This window comes from Oreochromis niloticus, linkage group LG19, assembly GCF_001858045.2.
Source record: "Oreochromis niloticus isolate F11D_XX linkage group LG19, O_niloticus_UMD_NMBU, whole genome shotgun sequence".
Lineage (NCBI taxonomy): Eukaryota > Metazoa > Chordata > Actinopteri > Cichliformes > Cichlidae > Oreochromis > Oreochromis niloticus.
The window spans coordinates 25,106,491-25,128,230 of NC_031983.2; the positions used below are offsets into that span (position 1 = coordinate 25,106,491).

The 21,740-nt window shown below is 42.2% G+C and overlaps 1 protein-coding gene across 6 annotated transcripts in view; it reads right to left on the reverse strand.

The window, feature by feature from the left end:
- The window catches only part of ralgapa1 (Ral GTPase activating protein catalytic subunit alpha 1), a 71,051-nt gene that overhangs the window by 41,781 nt on the left and 7,530 nt on the right, over positions 1-21,740 (reverse strand). For 2 of the 6 annotated variants that reach the window (XM_019348747.2, XM_019348751.2), the window contains exons 7-30: positions 21,524-21,639; positions 20,996-21,134; positions 20,094-20,302; positions 19,658-19,975; positions 19,393-19,572; positions 19,178-19,249; positions 18,913-19,061; positions 18,667-18,790; positions 18,387-18,533; positions 18,167-18,257; positions 17,753-17,917; positions 16,293-16,442; positions 11,239-13,074; positions 7,465-7,589; positions 7,148-7,385; positions 6,289-6,489; positions 4,388-4,558; positions 4,061-4,254; positions 3,882-3,980; positions 3,647-3,802; positions 3,260-3,388; positions 3,038-3,163; positions 1,407-1,465; positions 1,020-1,128 (exon numbers count right to left, since the gene is read on the reverse strand). In XM_019348747.2, the coding sequence (XP_019204292.1) occupies positions 1,020-1,128; positions 1,407-1,465; positions 3,038-3,163; positions 3,260-3,388; positions 3,647-3,802; positions 3,882-3,980; positions 4,061-4,254; positions 4,388-4,558; positions 6,289-6,489; positions 7,148-7,385; positions 7,465-7,589; positions 11,239-13,074; positions 16,293-16,442; positions 17,753-17,917; positions 18,167-18,257; positions 18,387-18,533; positions 18,667-18,790; positions 18,913-19,061; positions 19,178-19,249; positions 19,393-19,572; positions 19,658-19,975; positions 20,094-20,302; positions 20,996-21,134; positions 21,524-21,639 (5,303 nt within the window). The remainder of the gene's footprint in view (positions 1-1,019; positions 1,129-1,406; positions 1,466-3,037; positions 3,164-3,259; positions 3,389-3,646; positions 3,803-3,881; positions 3,981-4,060; positions 4,255-4,387; positions 4,559-6,288; positions 6,490-7,147; positions 7,386-7,464; positions 7,590-11,238; positions 13,075-16,292; positions 16,443-17,752; positions 17,918-18,166; positions 18,258-18,386; positions 18,534-18,666; positions 18,791-18,912; positions 19,062-19,177; positions 19,250-19,392; positions 19,573-19,657; positions 19,976-20,093; positions 20,303-20,995; positions 21,135-21,523; positions 21,640-21,740) is intronic. The other 4 variants (XM_019348750.2, XM_019348752.2, XM_013271495.3 and 1 more) reach the window with 4 other exon arrangements.

Sequence of the window (21,740 nt, forward strand, 5' to 3'; positions counted from 1 at the left end):
CACAGTTGGCAAAAAACGTGTTGCTTCTCTTGAAACGTGTCAGTTGCAGTGGTAAGAGAAATTTTTACTTTGAAATCAAAGGTACTTAATTTCTAGTTTGCATTGCAGTTTTACTACCACTCAGCCACTAGCTGGCGAGTGGTTTTTGGTGCAGCAACCTCTTTGTAATCATCTCACAACGAGTGCCAACAACTTCCATGGGAATACACATTCTCACCAGGGTCTCTCTGACTGGTCTCTATGTTTATGTGTCTGAAGTTTTAGTTGCTAATTTTTCTCTTTAATGAAGTACACTCATGTATCCATGCTTGTCTAGTGGGAAGGGTTTAGGACAGAGAGGAGTGAGAGGCATGACAGTGACCCTCTAATTTTATAACCGGCACATTTTACAGGACTTTACATAGGAGTTTCCTATCAAAGGCTATCTTCACAGAACAAACTACAACAACAATAGGAATATATCAACAAAGATAACAGTTCTATAGTTTGGATTTTCAGGGTTTACATAGTATTACTTAGGATTCACATTCAGGTATAGAAAAGGGATCAGTGAAAATGTCTATGTCTTAAAAAAAGAAAGAAAAGGATAAAGAACAGACATACATTCTCTCATACACTACATTAAAGTTATTTATCTATGTAAGTGGTCTGCACTATACCATGGCTTGCCTCATGGAAACAGTATGATAAACTTTCAGCCTAAAAAGGAGCAGATGTTTTGGCTCTACTGTGTTGAGCAGATCAGTGCAACATGCGGCCAGTCTGCTGTGCCTTTGAATCAGAGTCACTGCTTTGGTCTTATTTCACTGGACCACAGTCAGAAACTGAGAGATCCATGGTCATCGGGGACAAAGTGTGAGAACAGACAACTATAACACACAACTCATAATGCGATCAGGCTGGTCTGACATTTCAGTCTTAATGAGTCACAGTTCAAATATAAAATTTAGGTTGCTTTTTGGAAGTCCGGCTGAACAGAACTTAATTGCTATTTATAGATGTACTGAGGTGTGACTGACCTTCAAGGTAACACAGATCACATTGAGAGCATCTTTAATCTGTGGATGTTGAGTCCCGTGGGCCAGCTCCTCACACAGCCATATCCCCAGACTGCACAAAGCCACACACCTGACAAAAACAGCACAGTGTGAGCAAGCGGTTTTACAATAAAGGTCTCTATAAATGCTGTTTACCGGAATCACTGCATATATTAATATTACACACAGGAACCAGCATAAAATAAAGAAATACTCGCTAACGGTGAGCACAAACAGATGTGGTCACATACTGAAGGAACTGATTAACAAATGAAAACTTTAGGTAACCTGGGGCACCTGCTCAACACTGTATATGTGTAATGAAAAATAAATAAATAAATGAATAAACAAACTTTGTAAACCCTTTACCTAGCAGGAGCAGAGGGTTCATCCCTGGCAGAGGTCAGGATGGTTTTGATGATATGCTCCTTAAAAAAAGAAAACAACAAAAAAACAAAAACATACAGCAAATCTGTTTTCAATAGCAATATATCAGCTGAACACTAGTATTGTTATTACAGGCATTAATATAAAAAGTCATGTTGCTGACCTCAGATTGAAATACTGATGATAATAATCGGGATTATGATTTTTGCCATAATTGAGCAGCCCTTAAAGGTGTGTATAATAAATAATAACAATAATAATAATAATAATAATAATAATAATAATAATAATAATAATAATAATAACAATAATAATGATAAGACTCCATCCTTAAAATGGACCTATTAGAGTAGCTTTGCATGATTCACTGTTCAAAATAATCCTTCTCTATCTTCTCTAGTCTCGGTGTAGTCCTTGAGTTTGTCCAGTATCTGAAACAAGACATTTTAGTTCATTTCCCCCTCCCTTTAAGCTAACCTCATTATTTGGCAATGTTTGATATGAGCATCCATCATTTCAACACTATTTATATGTCAGAAAATGAGGACAAGCTTATTAGTTCCCAGTCAGACAAACAGGAAATAGATTCAAGGAACTACACCATGTGGTGTTAATGCATATCGTAGACACATATGCTGGACTAAATATGGACACATAGTCACAGTTTAAACACGTCAACAGACACCCCAGACACGTTCACACACTCCCTGGTCTTGTCCCTCTGGTCAGTGTTAATGACCGCTTAGTGATTCAAAACAAGCTTCTGCCACATAAGAAAGCAGTGAGTGAGCCTGAGGCGCTGCCACGCATGGCATTAGCAGTTTACATGGCACCAACAACAATAACAACATCAGTCCCATCGCCCTCAGCTCAAACAAGAATGGCTGATGAGACATTAACCTATTAGTTTGCCTCCGAGATCCCCTATGGACAGCCGACGTTTGAACTGACCTGGATTACAAACAAAGCAGATAAACTTTTTGAGCTTTTGATGTGTGAGTTAAAAAAAAAAACTAACACATTTTCAGACCTGTCAGTTTAACTGTATCGTCCTGCTCTTCCCCACACTTACCTAAAGATTAAAGTAATTTCTTAAAAAATGTTATTTTCTCAATATTTTCTTGTGGTGTATTGTAATACTCTACCAGAGAAGTGCATATGAGGTATGATGAACAGTTTATCTACTGTGGACACACTGAACCAGGCTGCACTGCATATCATTTGCAGAAAGGATGCTGCAAAGAACTTTCTGTGCATTTGTAACTGCTAGGATGGCTATAATTCCCTATTATCCAAACAAGAGAAGATAACACCATCTAAAATGACAAAAATACAGAAATGATAGAGAAAGATCTTAATGGTAGTTGGAGCCTCTAGTGAAGGATAATTTCAGCCACTTAAATACACTGCTACTGAAAATATTCCATAAACTACATTTACATACATTAGAAGGACACCTCAGGCTGGAGACAAGGTTAAGGTCAAGATGGTTTGGACATGTGAGAAGAGAAGATTCGTGGATGTAGTGAGGGAGGACATGCAGAGACTTGGTGTGACAGAGGAGGATACTAGGGATAAGGTAAGGTGGAAGAAGATGATCGGCATTCATGTACCTTGACATCAGGGAACTTGGTAAGTACCACGTCAGCTGTGGTGGGGTGGAGAGCAGGAAGCTCCCCGTAAAAGTTGGGAAAGCACACCAGAGATCCGAGAAGAATCTGTGCTTCAACTCTTGGAGCCTTTGAAGGAAAATAAAACTTGTTAGGGAGACAGGAAAGAAAGAATCAGCTCCTGTAAAGCTGGAAACCAACATTGCAAATGGGATGATTTCTTACATTGAGTGATGAGCAGGCAGTGACTCTAGAAGCTGCAATGATGAAATCCAGGATCAGCATGGTGGCTCCAGGTAGACCGATACTGAAGAACCTGGGACTACAGTGCTTGATGATGGTGTTCACAATGTCCTGTAAAAGTAATACAGTTTTTCTTAAACATTTAGCTTCAAAGGTGCATTCACAGTAGCACAGCATGTTTGCCTGCATAAGTATCCTTCCTCCCTATTTCCCTGCTGTCCTGCACTTACTCTGTGCTTAAAGATATGGATTTGCATATTTAACATTAATATTTTTTTTAGTAGCTGCAAGATTAAAGAAATCTATTAAATATAAAATATGCTGTTTGTTAATATATCACGCTCAAGTATGAATTTGAGACCACTCTACCTGGTCTTGGTGGAGAAGTCCTTGGTGCATGATGTTATAGAAGTGTGTCAGATAGTCTGTGTTTGGTGAAACATCTTGCCGTCTCTTCATGATCCTACAAATCAGCTTGTAGGCGTGAAGTTTCCCCTGCTTGTAACGCTCTGTCAGCATGGTGGCCTTAAGAGAAAAGATTGCTTAACTAACACTGAAACACGTTATGTTATAACCCTTATTGTTACCTCTTTATCACACATACCTTAAAAAGCCAAGGGGTGAGGATTCTCAGGGGTGGGATCAGAACAGGGGGTGGAGGAGACGACTGGTTATCCAGAGAAATGCCCAAATTATCCCTGATCTGCAAACAGAAAGCTTGTCATTGGAGAACATGTTCACTGACACAGGAGTTGCGGGTTCGCTATATGTCTCAGTTCTCACCTTGGCCAGGTTTTGCCACAGTTCACACAGGTAGTCAAAGACCTGAGCGTGGATTTCTGGGTCCTTAATGCTGTTCACATCTCCCAGGATACCCAGCATCCTTCGCCACATCACTGTGGCAACATCTGCGTGCCATCCGGTCAGAGAGCCGCCCGCCATCACACTACAGTCCTCACTGGGGAACTCGCTTGTTTCTGGAATTAATGAGTCAATGAGAATATGACTGAGTCATCCTACAAAGTATTTCATATTCACAAACATGATTAAAATACTACACTTTGTATGAACAGGAAAATTTATCTGAAAGTGAATGCCTCTGAGTATTACCCAGGTCGTCGGGGGTCTGTAAGACAGAGTTGTGGAGTTTCTGGTCCAGCTGTAAATGGGTGTGGGAGTGGGAATGCGTGTGCTCAGTGTGCTCTGCTGTCAGAGTGGCAGGGGAAGGAGTCTGGGAGCGAGAGCCCCCAAGCGAATGCATGGGCGATGCACTCTCAGAACCTGCAAGAAGGCACACACAAGGGAAAGAATACAGAAAATATCAGCAACTCCTGATAAGGCAACATGAGGAGGAGATTCATGCTTTATTGTGGAATATGAGTTATGACTTATATCAAAGAAGGAGACTTAAAACCTAAGTGCTGAGTGGATAGTAAAAAACGTCATTTTAAAGATCACATAGAAAACCAAGACAATCAGAAAAATACTTTCTTATGATAGTTCAGTCCATTTTTCTCTTTGATTTATAAGCATGTTATTTGCTTCAGCTATTATGTATTTTATTATTCTGCTCTCATGCTTTTTGTTGACACTCATCACTGTGATATTTTTAAAAAAAAATAAATCCTGAAAACGTGACAGATGTTTTTGTTAATCAATAACAAAAGACTGCATTCGTAGTATCTGTTGATCTTGTACCTTTACGAGTATTTCTAAATAGGCTTGCTCGACAGGGTTTCTTTTGCAGCGTGCCTATCATTGTTTGAGTCCTTTTACATCATTTTAAATGGTTACTCAACATCGTGGGAAATGAGAGCCTGCACTCAAATTTCAAATAAAATGTTCTTAGGGATGCACATCACTGTAGAGAGGAGGTAAAGTAAAAAAAGGGCTGGAATAAAAAAAAAGTGTGATATTCTATTCAGAGAAAGGCTGCTTGATTACAACAAAAGGCATGATCACTTAGTTGTTTAAAGTTGTAATCTTGATTAGTTAATGTCTTACAGGGATTCATGAATCCAATAGGGAGTTTAGGGTGTGCAGGATTAGGGTGTGTTTTTCACTGCAAAAGACCATAGTGGAAGGGCAACTGCTGTTCTGAAGGTTTAACCACTGGATGTCTGCAGTTGTGGGGAGATGAGCTGGTGAACAGCAAACTTCACCAGCTCAGGCGATCTGCACGGCAGCCACAAGATAAACGACAGAGACCTGAATGGGAAAGCCGAGCTTTCAAAACTAGACTCTTATGAAGGAAAAGAATGCCCTCGATTCATAATGGAAGAAAAAAAACAACACTTAGCAGCATTATTAATACTTGTATCCATTATTTTTGCTGCAAAAAAATGGATACAAGTATTAATTTTATTCCATCTTATTCTATTATAATAACCACTGGAAGCCGAAATTGAATTTACATTTCTATTAATTGCCCAGTCCTACTTTATCCTTTGTCAGTGTTACAAGGATCTGTTTACAAAATAGGTGCTTATCGCAAACACAAACACTAACTGATAAATCTAAGAGGCTACACAGCACACACACAACCACTTGTTTACTAGATTAAAGTAACCTCGGATAGAAACACTTGATAATCATTGTTAGTTTGTGTGTGTGTGTGTGTGTGTGTGTGTGTGTGTGTGTGTGTGTGTGTGTGTGTTTGTGTCTATGCGCTTGCATGATCGACGCAAAGAACCTACATTTCAGATGGACTTAATTTGCAATGTGTTTACTGAAAAATTTGCTAAACCGTTTCAAACGGTTCCTAAATAAACAACCGCTATTTAAGCGTTAAATCAGTGTTATACAAGCGTTATTTATTTCAACTTCTTTTATCTTTATTAGACTCAATGCTCATAGTTTTTGGGATGTTTTCTGAATATTTGTTTTTTTTACCCCCCTCATTTAATCTACTGGTAAATTACTCATTGGGAAAACCCCTTGCATGGCATAAAAACACAGTATTTAAGGGTTCTGGTGAGCAGGTATAGAGCTGAAGTCTGTTATGTCCCTACCTGTAACCGTGACAGTGTGGCTCAGGCTGCTTGTCTCTGAGTCGATGTGAAGTGTCGTCAAACTGGCCACCTCATGCTCTTCACCGGCCACACCCCCACCAAGGCTGTCCTGATCCAGCGAGCTGCCTCGACCTCCTCCTCCTCCCCCTCCTGCTGCAGATCCAACTCCCCCTGCAGACGCCTCGGAGCTAAAAGTAAAATCTACAAAAGAAAGAAAAGTCATCATTGCTGTACAGTTGGTGATTTTCCTCTTTTAATTTCAGCAGCCTGACAAACTGTGATGGATTATTTTTAAACACTTCACAGAAAGTTCTTCAAAGTTAAACAGAAGATGAGATGGCTTACTCCTACAGATTAATTTACCTTAAAAAAAGAAACTCAATTTTGTGTTTTTCTGCTTCTCTTGGCAGAAACTTATTTTACATGAACTAATAAAAAAGTTTTGCACAAGATAACAGTTTTATACAGTTTAATATTGTTTTAAAAAGACGATAAATATGGTAAATGGCCTGTATTTGTATAGCGCTTTACTAGTCCCTAAGGACCCCAAAGCGCTTTACACATTCAGTCATCCACCCATTCACACACTGGCGATGGCAAGCTACATTGTAGCCACAGTCGCCCTGGGGCGCACTGACAGAGGCGAGGCTGCCGGACACTGGCGCCACCGGGCCCTCTGACCACCACCAGTAGGCAACGGGTGAAGTGTCATGCCCAAGGACACAACGACCGAGACTGTCAGAGCCGGGGCTCGAACCGGCAACCTTCCGATTACAAGACGAACTGTCAACTCTTAAGCCACGATCGCCCAAATATGTGGGGTGCAGTGTAAATAAACTGCTCATATCTTGTTCCTTACTATCAAATTTGCAGGTGGAGTACTGAAAGGCATTAAAGGAGTCTGACTGGCTGTCGGAGCTGATGACATCAGAACCGCTGGCACTAGCGGGTGACGTCCACTCAGAGGGAACCCCCGGATCATCGACAGGCCGAAGATCATCTAAGGGTCGCGATCCATCACGACTATGACTGGCCTCCAGGAGCTCTGGCAGATCCCTGGGAACTTCCAGGCTTCCCGGGCTGCTGCCACGGCGACCCTGTGTACAGAGTAGAAAGTGACGCTCGTATCTTTCATCTTATGACACAATCTGAAATTAGCGTGTGTGTTGTACTAACTGAAGTTCCTTTGGCCCTCAGTCTCTCCTGGATAAACTCATCCATGAGGTCAGAGAAGTTTGGGTTGCTGCTTCCAACATCAGTGGAGACTGGACGGGCCTTCTGGACCACCTCCTCTTTATTCGCTACAAACACAAATGCATAATGAGGCAAAGAGGTAGACAAGATTATAATAAACACACACACACAGGAATGATAAAAACCAATGAGCATTCACAAGCATAGGAAGCCATATAAGTAAGCAAACACACAAAGACAGACTGTGAAGCCCCTGCCAGACATTGTATACAAAACTATTAACCTGTTAAAGTGACAGCATACTCCCATTCAGACATTGTCCCCCATCTTCAAACAGGCTAGCTCACTATTCTGATCCTCAACATCATGCAGCTGCTTCACCAGCAAGTCTCTCTTCCAACTCCACAACCCTGAAGTCCAGCTGACAACTGCTCTTAAGGAAATCCAGGAAGAGACTCACTGGAGAGGAAGCTGAATGACATCATTCCCAGGCCAGCCAGCAGGTAGTAAATTTACATACCAGAGCCGAGCCTGGTTAGCAGCAACTGAACTTTCAAAATAATATACTTTGATGCGCACCTTTAAAGTTATTCAGACATCTCAACGTATTATTTGTTGTCCTGTCCATTATGTTTAAGGTGCATAAATGTCCCGTTTTTAGGTAGTTAACAGTTTAAGTCTTTTCTTGAGTTTTCTAATGAAAAAGTGACCAGGATGTGCATTCAGACAGGACTTGCTCAGATACTGTCACATTTACAGAAAGGAGCAGATGCCTGAGAGGGGCTTGACTGATGCTTACCCACGCAAACAGTTTAAATGATAGAAAACTGAGACATACCAAGAAATAAGGAATTGTGTAACATGACTATCATCAGGTCTGACTTGTTGATAATCTTTGTAAACATCTAAAAATCAAAGATATGGTGACATTTTGGTTTTGATCAGGAAACAATAATCCCAACACTGCCCACAGAGCATTAAAAGCACCATTTAAAGTACAGTGATCAGATGTTACATTGAAATGTCACAATATCACTAAAACAAACTAGTAACTGGTAAAACTGATGATTTAAGAGCAGTCCTGATGTGTGTGTATACTGTAGGCCTGAATGTTATTTAAAACTGTATTTTTTAAATAAAGAAAAGCCACAATAGCAGGCGCATCAATAACCACCAGGAAAGCAATGCAGGAGTTAATACACACCATGCAGACAGAGCAAGAGAGAGTATTACACTGTTAGCTCCAAACAAGCAGCATACCACAGGCCCACATTAGTGCAGTTATGTTACTATGAGTTATACTGCTGTTAGCTTGGATACAAAGATAGGGACCAGTGGGAGTTTATAACTTCTGATAGAGTGCATCTCTCCAACCCAAAGTCAGATGGGATTAAATCTGCTGCTTTCAGTATTAAATAACTAATATTTAATTTCTGCACCTGTGGCTGACAGAAGACAGCACAGCTTTGTTGCTTCTACCCATGAATACCAATTACTTCGTCAATAAAGCTTAATCCACATCCAAATTATTTACTGTGCCAGATTTAACACAGAATTTACCACCGAACAAGAAAAATTCAAAAGGGAATACCCTGCAGGTACACTTGTACATCACCCGAAGATACCTACTGCAGAGGTGGAGCAGATGATAAGGTAAGCGCAACCATAAAAATTTAAGCAGGATCAGAATACTGTGGCTGTGACAATACGGACAGAACTTAAGTAAACTTAATATTTCTTCTATTGAAGCCTTACAGATATCATTCCTGAATACTCAAAAGCAAAATTAGTGTGTTATTCAGACATGTGCCCTTGCCCAGATGTTAAATCATATTTTACTGTAATGGTTATTTGCCATGACATCACCAATAGCAACACAAAATGGAAGGAAAAAGAAAAGTGTTTTTAGTCTCATTATTGCACCATTAAAGCTAACATATACAATGCATTCCCTATTAGTACCATAAACAAGCTGTTAGCTGACCTCACACAGACTATGCCATCTGACAGACTTGACAACTCATCTCTAGTGGGTTTTTTTCACATGTTCAGCCCATTCGGTTGAGTCATTTCAACAACTGCAGTGTGTGTCGTCTGGCACCTGATACCAAAATCACCTCAATAAGGTAACTACAAGAGCTACGGATGACCTTGTCTCCACTGGATCAACACTCTTAGCGAACAGATCCATAAATAAAAACAACTCTGGATATATTACTCTACATGGAGAGTTACCAATGACTCACTGCACTGCAAGCTTTCTCTCACTCATGCTGCAGTTCAGTAAAGAACCAGCTGCTGTGAACGGACAAATACAGTAACAATGATGCAACACACTAGAGCTAATAAAGCCCTTTTTTAAGGACTTCAGTGTGGAGAGTTTACAATAACTGCACAAGCTCATTCTAATGGAATAAGTCCAGTCATGCAAATTTTCCACAACCGAACCATAAAAGAGTGTGGTCAAGTGGCACAAGAGCGCCACTTGTGCTCATGGATTATGCAAAAGCACTATCAATCTGAGTTTAACCAGCCACAGCACATAATATCTGGTATAAAAAGTACCAGGTGAAACGGTGAATGCCCAAAATTGCTTGTTTACACTAAAATGGAATTTCTTCCTTACTGTAATAAAAAAAAATTAAATAAAAAAATAAACAAATAAATAATGCAGGCCTCAAACATCTGGAACATTAGTAGACAAACCAAACAAGTATATTATTTGACACAAGCTGCCATGCAATACTCCTGAATAATGTAAGAACATGATTTAAAAAAGTGGCTTTGCAACAGTAACTCCACATCAAGACAGATTCAGGTGATGAATCATCGTGCTCTTATCAAAAATCCAAACCTGAAGGTAAAATAACCTCACTTCTGCACCAAGAATTAGAATGAACAGAAAAAGGTGGCATTTGTGCTGCTGATTCAAATGTGCACTTAACCATTCAGCATAGCTGATAAAGGCTGTGGCAGTGTCCAAGGCAAATAACCATTACCAATTTGAAAGCGCATACCTTTTTATATTCATTCAAATTCTGTCTAGGTTACTACAATCAAGTTCTCACAGGGTCTTATGCTGCACTCTAGTGGTGTGAGAATGAACTACAGCTAAATGCTTACACTCAATCTGTAAAATCACTGATATTTCTTGATCAACAACAATGAACCAAAGTCTGAAAGTGCTACAAAACATCTGGGATCTTTCTCAATAGTATAGTGTATGTCAGCTGTTTTACTTTTTCTACAGACAGTTGTGCTTGTCTGTAGATCAGTTTCCTTCTGTGGAGCTGAAGAAGGGCCGGAGTCCGGGGGAGGAGGCGAAGGAGGCACGAGGAGGCCGCATGCAACATCGAGGTGAGGATGGAGGTGGAGAACAGGGTAAGGAGGTGAGAAGGTTAAAAATCCCGAAACCCTTAGAGAAAGCAGAAAGGAGAAGGAGGGAGGGAGCTTCTGAGCTAGAGAAGTGGGAAGGCATGGGAAGGAGGAGGGTGAGGGTCCTTGATAAGAGGCAGGCTGGAGGAGGGGCTACGTTCAAGAGGAAACACATCAACAGGGAGTTTGAATTTCAGTCCAGCAGCAAGATGATGAGTTTCAGCCAAAAATGTCATTCCATCATAACAAACCAGTTAAAAAAGAAAAAAAAAAAAAAACAGCCAAAAAGGAAAAGAAAGTTGCTGGTGTTTGTGTGGTGGTGAGTATTTGTCTTTCCACTGCTGTTTCCTTTGTGAGAACTTCGTTCGTTGCGATCCTCACCTGGCGTAGTCGTCTTTCGTCCAAAGTAGCCCAGGACATGGGAGTAGAGATCCCTGAGTGATGCATCACCCATGGTGGCCCGGGCCTGCCGCTGCGGCGACGAGCCTTGGGATGACCCCTGACCTTGGGGTCGAGGCTTGGACGACAGAGCGTGAACCACAGTCTTATAAACACCACCAAGAAGAGCCCCTTGGTGGTGCCGTGAGGCAGTGCTCCCTGGCTCCTGGGAGCGTGAGCGGGAGGCTCTAGATCGCAAGGCAGAACGTCCTAAACGTCCGCGCACTCCTGAGGAACCTGAACTGCTTGACAACACCTCAGAGTGAACCTCTGAGCCATGACTGGATCCCACACAGGATCCAGCATGCTGCTTGTCTTTGTCCCCTCCAGTCCCAGACCGGGTTTCCAGGCCTGCTGTGCCCCCTGTCCCACTGCTATCCGTTACAGTCCCAGATGCTAATTTCTCATGTACGCCTGTTCTATGGCTGATAACAGCCACAGAGCCAAACTTACCTGAACCCCCTGTTCCCAGCTTCCCCCCTGACCCTGCCCCAGCTCCAACCCCAGGCCTCTCTCCAGCCGAGTGGCTGTGTGTGTGGAAGTGACTGAGCCGGCGTAGCCGAGCTTTCCAGTGGGCCTCCTTATTTTCAAGAGGGTTGTGAAATTGGACAGATTCAGTTGAGGGCCGGAAACTGACATGAACACCCCCAGAATGATGCCTCTTAGTGCTACTACGGGACATCTTGGTCTTAGTGGGTTCTGAAGTTTGGGGAACTGATTCACTGCTACCTTCACCCACAGTAGTATCTTGCCTAATTAAACTGGACTTGTCATTTGCTGCCATTTCTTTATCATCTTGTTTCTCTTCTGTATCACCCCACAAGTCATATTTCCCTTCCAATACTGTTGCCTTTCCACTATTTCCTCCCACGACCTTCTTTTCAGCAGTAGTTCTTTCTAAACTAGAGCCCACCTTAGCACTGGGTGATGGCCACTGACACTGCAGCTCCAAGCACTCATAGATACTCGGCTGCTCTGCCTCATTCTCCTCGATAGAATCCACACTGCTATGTCTCACTGATTTACTTACCTGTCTGTCCTCCCTTACCACCTGCTTTGCTTCTCCGAGCTGCCCTCTGTTTTCTAACTGTGTTCTTGCCACACCTGTTTGCACGAGTGCAGGTAAAGTAACGCTGTTTTCTACCGCACGACCGGGACTATCTTTCTCGCCTGCCTCGCCCTTCCTCTCAGCTTCTTTGTTAATGAGGTAGTCCCTAATAGAAGAGAATAAATCATCTTCCCCAGTTTCACCCTCATCTGCATCAGCTTCCTTTTCAGGTTGAAAGGCGAAGGCTGAGTCCCAGTCACTCACCCAATCGGAACTAGAACCTCGGCTTCGAGAGACACTTTGGTGCCAGAATTGATCGCACACACTACCATCATCTTTTACCTCTGAGGACGAGGAAACAGCACCATTGGAGAAGGCAAAAGGGGTGGGAGAAGAGAAGGTGAGGGACTGTGAGGGTGGTTGAGCTGCGTGGCTGTTGGTTACGAGTAAAGAAGAAGTTGTGGAGTGGTGGTGGTGATGGGGAGAAGGATTTGGGATCAAAGTTGGATCCCTCTGGGGATCTTCACCTTTGACCCGCTCTGCGATGAAAGGCTCCATGATGTCAGAGGCACTGCTGCTCCTTGCAAGGGAGGATGGGGCTGGGGTATCCAGATCACAAGCCCCACCCTGGAAGACCTCAGAACAGGAGATGGGAGGAGTCTCGTCGCTCTGGGATGAGTGGCGCATGCGAGACGTGCGGGATGTCAGTGTGATTGGTGGATCCTCGAGGTCTGGAAGGAAAAGGAGTGGCATTAGCTGGAGCATAAAGGGGAGGAGACACGTTAAAAACTGTGCATGCAGGCATGTGCACGTGCACACACACATGTGCACACACACACGCACGCACACAGATCTGAAAGAATGCATTAGGCAGAAGTTATCTAATGTCTGGGTCTTTATCAGATTGTACTCACTGACGTTGCTTACAAAAACAAAATGTTAACAGTATTCATAGCAAACATCCTATGGCTATTTATCAAGCTACTACTAGTACTACTACTACTTTTACCTTGTTTTAGCAGAAGAAGGAGAAAAAAAAACATTGGATAAATGCCTGAATGCTGACTGTTTGGTTGTTACATCTTCATAAATATTATTAGTAATTAAGTTTTAAACTGTGAACTATCAACAAATAGACTCCCTGAGCCAAAAGGTCTGGTTTCAAAACAGTTTTTTTCTATGCTTGGCTCAAGATGATTTTAAAGAGATTTTTAGATATCGCTAATATGACTATCTCAGGCACATAGCCCTGCCTGTGAACACAGAAGCCCAACCTACATGCTAAGAGGTATTGCTTCAGACAGAGGACAAACTTAGGAGGATTGCATCAAGGCCCAGAATAAGATAAGTAAGGATTATTCTGAACTAGCACACATCTAGCTTGATGGTATGAATATGAAGCTGGAATTTGACTTTAAGAAGATAAAGATGGACAAGATCAAAAACATTGATGTAAAAATCTCTTTCCACTCATATGTTATACTATACACCATTTCGCCTGCAACAATGCAGCAACACAGCTGACTGCTTCCCAGTTTGGCTGTTGTGCACTTGCAAGTGTAAGTTATGTTGTACAACCATCATGTTTAATGTCACAGAAATTCCCCGTAAGTTTCCATTTAGAATTATTTCAGTGGGTTTTCTCTCTTGCACAATAACCATGCATTAGGGACCACCACACACAAACACACTAAAAATAACAAAATTGATATGCGAGTCATCATCCTCTCATACTAAAGAGAAAGGAGAGCTGTCCAAGCAAAAGCCACTACAAGAATAAAGCAGATCATATGAAATTTTACACCAAAATTTGGTGAAAGGAGGATCAACAAGAAAGGCAGAGAAATAAAGTGGCTTATAACAGGCAGAAAAAAAAATGCAAATATGTAGAGTTAATGGAAAGACCTCGAAGACAAATGCGTGTGCAGGCAGATATGAGTAAGGTGCCGGTTAATAGGCAGGCAGGCAAGCAAGATGATAAGCAAGTAACACAGAAAACGGGTATGTCAAGTTTCATGCAGGTGTACAACAAGAAAAGGAAATCCCACTTACATCTAAAGTCTAAGTGAAATGTTTGCAACAAAGACTCAAAATGACATACATCTTTGTTCACTACTGGCTGGCCCAGAATGAATTCTATTTATATAATAAATAGGCATATATAAACTAGTTCTAGTTTACATATGCAGGCATGTTTAAAATAGCATTTTAGCAGGCTGCTAAAGACAGACATTGATCAGGCATAACATTATAACACTGACTGATCCAATGGATGAACCGCTGTAGCTCAAACTGACGAAAAATTTAATGCTGGTTCTGATAGAAAGGTACCAGAATACACAGTGCATCACAGTTTCTTCTGTGTGTGGCTACAGAACTGCAGACCAGTCAGGGTGGCCAGGCTGACCCCTGCCCACCACTGAAAGGTGGCCTGGTCTGATGACTCTGGTTTCTTTTATATCGCATAGATGGGTGCGCCTGTCTGTCGTGTACCTGGGGAACACCTACCACCAGGATGCACTATGGGAAGACGGCAAGCCAGCAGTGGCAGTGTGATGTTTTGGGCGATTTTCTGCTGGGAAACTCTGGGGCCTGCCATCCATGTGGATTTTACTTGGATACATACCATCTACCGAAGCACTGTTGCAGACCATGCACACTCTTTTGTGGAAACCGTACTCCCTGATGGCTGTGGTCTCTTTCACAAAGCAAAAATGGTTCAGGAATGGTTTGAGGAGCACAACAATAGCCTCTACAGGTAAGGGTTGACAGCAAAAGGTGGACCAACACAATATTAGCCAGGCAATCAATGTTACGCCTGATCCGTATAGATTGAGGTGATTATTTAACACATCCTACAAATACAATCACAGTTGAGTGATTCCAACACACATACTTGATCATCTGGGTGACTGCCAGATGTACTAACACCTGCCAAAGCATATCAGCACTTCAGTGTTTTTTTGAGTTTTTTCCATCTGAGAAACTAGGCTATGTATTGGTTGCTCTTACTTTAATGTTCAGTTTCTGCCCTACTCCCCTCAAGTCTTCTCTCAGTGGGCTCCCTGGACAGGTTGCTGCTGTGGTACTCCTCGATATCAATCAGCTGCACTGGCTGTCCTTCTGCTGTCTGCTTTGTGAGCTGTCACTAACCTCTGTAACCACAAACTTCAGCAGGTGGACGAAGGATTCTCACCATCTGCAGAGCAGAACCAGAACTAGCACTACCACTGCCAAGTGCAGCCCAAGACAGCAGAAAAGGAGAGTCACTAGAGAGGTAGCTCATGTTACGTCACCTATAACCTGTCAGCTGATTAACTGAAAGACCCAATCAGCTCCTTTTTTACTCTTTACAGAAAAAGAAAGTTCTCAGTTTAACTTAACAATGTGATTCTTCCTTTAAAGATGTAAAGAAACCTCTGAATACCTCCCTAAAAACATTAAGTCTGATAAAAAAAAAAAAAAAGACCTTTAAGCACCTCTGTTCTTCCAGTGGAAGATCTTGCATATAAATATTTTTTTTAATTGTTGTATATGATAGTATATGATTTGGAAATATCTTTCGGTTTTACAAAAACATGCTCCTTTTGCATCTCGCAAATAATAATTTTAGGCCATCTTTTGACATTTTACTGAACAAAGACCGTAATTGAGAAACAATTTTCATGTTAAATGATGAAAAGAATTCAGAGATCTACACTTGCAACATGCAAAATTTGCGCACTGCTGATCAACAGCTTTTAAGATTAGCCAAGTTGCAGGTGAACTGGGAATGGGGTCAATGATTGCTGATGGAGCAGACGAAAACTGCTGCTCCAGTGATAACAAACAAACAAGAAAAGAGAAATATTCAGAGACAAGACAACAGGCAGAGTTTCAGTCTGTGTAGACGACTAATCCAGGCAGGCAGGCAGCAGGCAGGCAGACAGGTAGTGCAAAGAGTGTGTACCTGCCAGCTGGTCGGCAAGGGGGGGTAGTAAAGGGTGGTGGTGGTGGTGGAGGAGGACAGGAAGAGGCGGAGCCAGAGCAGGAGCACTCTTAGCACTGCGGATAAAGGCTGAGGACAGCAGAGAATCCCCTGTAGAACAGCTACGCAGGGCTGAGGAAGTGGGAAGAAGAGAAACAGAAGAGAGGAAGAGTGTGGGACAGAAAAGGGAAAAATACAAAAAAGAGGAAAAAAAGTATAGATAAAGGTTAAGAGGTGAGTGAGGAAGGAGAAGTGGAAAAAAGTACATAAATGAAGATAACAGAAAGAGAGAGCAAGTGAATACGTTTAGTAAATAAGACAAAAGCATAGAAACAGCTTGGAGATAAGGACAGGAAATTAGTGGAACGAGAGACAAGTTACAGGATGGTATGGAAAAGGTGGGTTCCATGATGGGCATGGAAGGACAGAGATGGGAAGGGAAGGTGAGGGAGGGGTGAGACAGGGTTAGTTTTGCAGGAAAGATGGTGAGTGAGACAGTGAGAGAGCTGGTGGGAGTTCTGCAGCTCAAATCTCCTCATAAGCCCACGACAAACAGGAACACTACATAAAATTAAATGAAAATGGGAATCATCATGTTGATATTCAATAAAATATCACAAACTAATCCAGTTGTAGAGACCCTTCTGGAACCAAACCTTCAATCCCTGCAGAGTGTGGAGGAACGTCCTTTGTTGTGGTTAGTTTCAATCTACTCTGGCATTCACAGTAATACGATTGTTTTCTGCAACACTATCAGGTCATGTATGTGTCACCACAACTGGAGCAGAACCGTCTTTATCGTAACGCATGACAGTGAGATTATGCAAACCGGTTGGGTGCGTGTATTTACGTTTGAAATATCTTTGGTAATATAGCTTAAAAAAGGAGAAAACAGCATTATATATGGAGTTCAAGGTAAAAAAAAATCTCTACCAAAAGAGTCAAATATTCTATCAAATATTTAATAGTACTACTCAAATTATTTGGCATCACAGTTAAATTCACAGCTCTAAATACCCACTTTAAAAATTGTATTTTTAAAGTCCCAACTTCATCTTCGGATTTGTTTTATTCATCATCTCAGCTGATACTAAACCTTTTCAAGCACTGCTGTGACTACATCTTTCATACTAATGGCCACAGCTAAAGATTTTCCATAAACATGACTCCAGAGAGGAATGGTAGTGAGCATATGCCACAGCTTCCTGTCAGACTGACAGATGGGCAGGAGGAGGGAAGCAGAGGAGAGACATTAAATCAAACAAAACTGACTTGAGAAGAGCGTGACGGTATCCAAAGCTACTGAGGAAAGACAGCATGCTAGTTTGGCCTTGTTGCACACCATTTATTTCTCCAAAGTATACATAGACAAATTCTGGGAGTCAATGCTATGAACATTTACATTCAAAGGGAGCAGAGTTCTAGGAAGAGGGCATACTGACCTACAGTCTTCTGCCGGACAATACTGCGGGCTTTTTCAATGCCTGGTGACCCAGCTGTGGTGGCGCTTCGCTGTCTCATGGCGGCTGCCTGGCCTGGTTGGTCTCTGCTCCAGCCTTTAGAGAAGGAACGATCGACAACCTGCCGCTGGCTCTCCGGACCAATACCTGTTGTAAGAACAGAGGAATGAAACATGTATGCTATTAACATCTAGAAATCTGCTAAATTAAAAAAAAATACTTGTTTTTCTGTGCCCTCAGTTTTTTGCAGAGTCCAAAAATGATACATGAATAGACAAATTTCTATTCCAGAGCCACACTGGGTTCTAGCAGTGCGATGTGACAATCAGCCAGCTGTGTTTCGGATATGCTCTTAGGAAGTCACATGTCTTTTGAAGGTCGGTAAAAGTGACTCACCTTTTCCTTTATGTTTCTTCTGTTTTTGTTCACTGAGCTTGTCCAGAGGCAGCTCATTCAGATCAACACTGTACAGGTTCCTTGCCAAAACCTAAGACACAGAGACATAACAAAGCTTTAACCTTTTACCACACTGTTTTGGACTTGGATAAGTGTTGAACTGAATTTATCTAGTTATATTAATAGCAGAGCGGAGGTATATGTGGTCCCTGTTCAGTACCTTTGTAAGAGTCTCCATGGTCAGTGACCATTCAGTGACCAGCTCCTCCCAGCAGGTTAGGGAGGAGAGGACAGAGAGGAGGTCATCCCACAGCTCTCTGCTTATGTAGACGTTTAAATTGCCCTTAATCCAGGCTACTATCAGTGTCTGTACAGAAAGAGAGGGATGAAGTAAAATAAGTCATGCTGGCAACCCTAAAGTGTGGTAACATATTAAAACACAAGATTATATAATACTCAAATATAGAAATCTTTTAGATGATGACATTGCTATAACGTACCTGAAATATGGGTCCAGCTAATCTGCCCGACAATGTGTTGTTCTTCTTGCCCTGAGGCATGATGGATGGAGGCCTTTTCATTACTGACTCTGTCACCCTCAGCAGAACCAGCAAGATTTGTTCCCTACAAATTCAAGAACACTGGTTAAAGCTAAAAAGTTGTTCTTCTTTAATCAGAAACAGCAGGCAGTTGAGAGGACACAAATGTATTTAGATGGCATTTTACGCTGCTGTTTGTGTGTTTACCATGTCTTCTGGTCCATTGTCTCATGCATGACAAGGCTGCGGTAGATGTTCAGGACTCGCTTGCACATATCGACATGCTCCTCCAAAAGGATCTTAATGTCATTGGCTGGTTCCAGCAGGAAAACGTTAGAGGAGTGGGTGATAAACACCTATAGAGGAGACAGAAACGGAAGAAAGGCAATCAAAACCACAGGACAGTTTGAAATATTTAAGAAATAACACCAAGATGGTGGAAGTTTGGCAGTTTTTTTGTGTGAGAACATACCTGTAGTGTAGTTTGAACTCCAGCATGAACACTGTATTCCAACAGTTCACTGTCAATCACTTTGTTCATTCCCTTAAAAAAAGAAAGTACAAAAATAAACACTTCTATTTACTGCAAGCTGGTCTTGAGAACTGAAACTTGTTGGCTGCTAGTGTACATAACTTTTACCCGAGTATTTCAGCAAATTAGATGACCGATTTCACAAAATTTCTCACCTCATCATCTTTGTCTCCGAATTGCGAGCCTGTATCCAGACTTGTGGCCGTGACTATAGGATAAGGCCCCTCCTCTGGCTCCTTCATGAAAACTGGTTTGTCTTCCATGGAGATCCACTCCTGGTAAACTCGGACCACCTTTCGCATTGCCGCTGCCTCGCACATGGGAAGAAGAAACGCCTGCAGTAACCAGGAATATGAACATGTCAAGAAAGATACAAGGAAACTGTTCTCACTTTATGATAAATAACCATTTTTCCTTAACCTGTCGAAAGATCTCTGTGATGAAGTTGACGTTGGTTCTAGAGCTGGTCAGCACTCTTCTCACCACCTCCATGTCTGTCAGCTGCTCTTCATCCATGGAGCAGAGTGAGGAGGAGCTGGGCTCTCTCTCTGTCAGTGTAGATGTGTTCGAGTGGCTCTGTTCAGGTTCAGTCCCTGGACCTCCAGAGAGCCCCATGCTTCCTCCTCCTGGCCCACTTGAGCTTCCGCTTGCTTCAAGGTGGCTGTCAGATCGAATCCCTCCCCCACCGCTGTCCTCTGAGCTGCCTGTGGAGCGAGCTGCAAATCCAGCTGCTGCCCGCTGGAGGTAAGCAGAGACAGGGTCAGAGGCATTTTAAAATCTTTTGCATTTGCTTCTGCAAATTGAGCAGTTAAAAAACAAGAACCAAGTGATGCATAATAATGTGCTCGTGACTTACCTGTATGTTCTTGGGGACATTCTCTCCCTCTGTTCCTGGGATGTGGGTTTGTGTGTTGGGTCGTGGCTCGAGCCAGAAGGAAACCAGCCAGCGGATAAAGACAACTCGAGCCTGAAGGAAACTTTCCTTAGTGCAGTACAGCGTTTCGCCACTGTCCTGCTCTCTGCGCACAACACTGTAGTACGGCTTAGAACGCATAGGAGGCACATCTATGGATGACAGAGAGAGGAATATATATTTAGGGGCACAGGACTAATTATGAGGTACGATCACTGAGTTTTGAGTCTGTTCTTGTTGTGCAGAAAGTGAACACAGCATGGTCATGTCGCATAGATAATAAAAGCAGCACAGTGTGGAACAAACACCAGCCTTCTCAGAAAAGGACAGTGCTTACTTCCGTCTTCAGCATTAATGTGGGTCGAACACAGCATCCTTCAAAGTGAGACTGTCAAAGCAGAGTTATACTGTGACATCCAGCAATGTTTGTAAACAATTCAAACGGCGATGCGATGGCAGCTGGGTGCTCCATCATGATAATGAGCCAGCTCTCAGAGGCTCACGTTTTTCCTGTTCAGTTTTAGGGTTCAGGAGGTAGAGCAAACCATTAATTAACTGGAGGGCTGGCAGTCCATGTGGAATGTCCATTGGTGTAATGTATGTGTGAATTGGTGAATGCAGCTTGCACCATAAAAAAGTGCTTTAAGTGTTTAGAAAGACCAAAACATGAGTTCATTTATCATTACTCCTCTGCAGATTTGGTTCCCTCTTGCCTAAATTGAAGGGCCATTCTTTTGACCCAGTCCACATCATTCATTCATTCATACATGCATACATAAATAAATAAATGTTTCTTTGGTTAAATAAGCTTATTTGGTAGATCTAAATGACTTAGTAGTACTAACCCAGCATGGGGCTGTAGAGGCTGGTTTCCATGGAGAAGTTGGGAAAGATGTGAGGAAGGTAGAACTTCCTGAAATGACCAAAGAGGAAACTGAAGCCACGTTCATGGTTCTCTTTACACCGCCACTCTAGAGACTTTGCCTGTTTGATACAAACATAAATACACAGTTAGACAGACAGACAACCAAGCCTGTGTCACACAGAGAGCAGAATAGGGTCAAGCAGAGAAGAGCACCATTGTTTTGGGGAAAACTGTTATCAGTGTGTGATGGCAGCAAGCAGAGGAAATACAAGCGCCAACTTACTGTGTGGCAACAGGGGATGCAATTTTTATTTTAGGGGTTAATGATTCCAGTGAGGAATTAAATCAACACTTAATTCACCATCAGATGTGGTCACAACCAAATCAGTGACTGATGCACCCAAAACCCGGTTTCTCCCATACGTTCAGCGTGAGTTGCATTAGTAAGGCACTGCAACATGTGTAGTTATGCTGTGTTAACTGTGTTAGTAAAGAATCAAGATAATACCTGGTTTACCATGTATTTCAGTAGAGCTTCTAGGAAGTAGGCAGTGAGATCTTCCTGGTTTTTATCACCTGACTGAGGAGGAACAAGTGGAGTGATCTCTTCTGGAGTCACCTGAGCTGCAGAGAGGAAAAGAACAGAGTATGGTATGACATTAAAGGCTGCGAAATATCTTTAATATATTAGAGGTGCAAAAAAAGAAGTAATGTATCTATGAGTC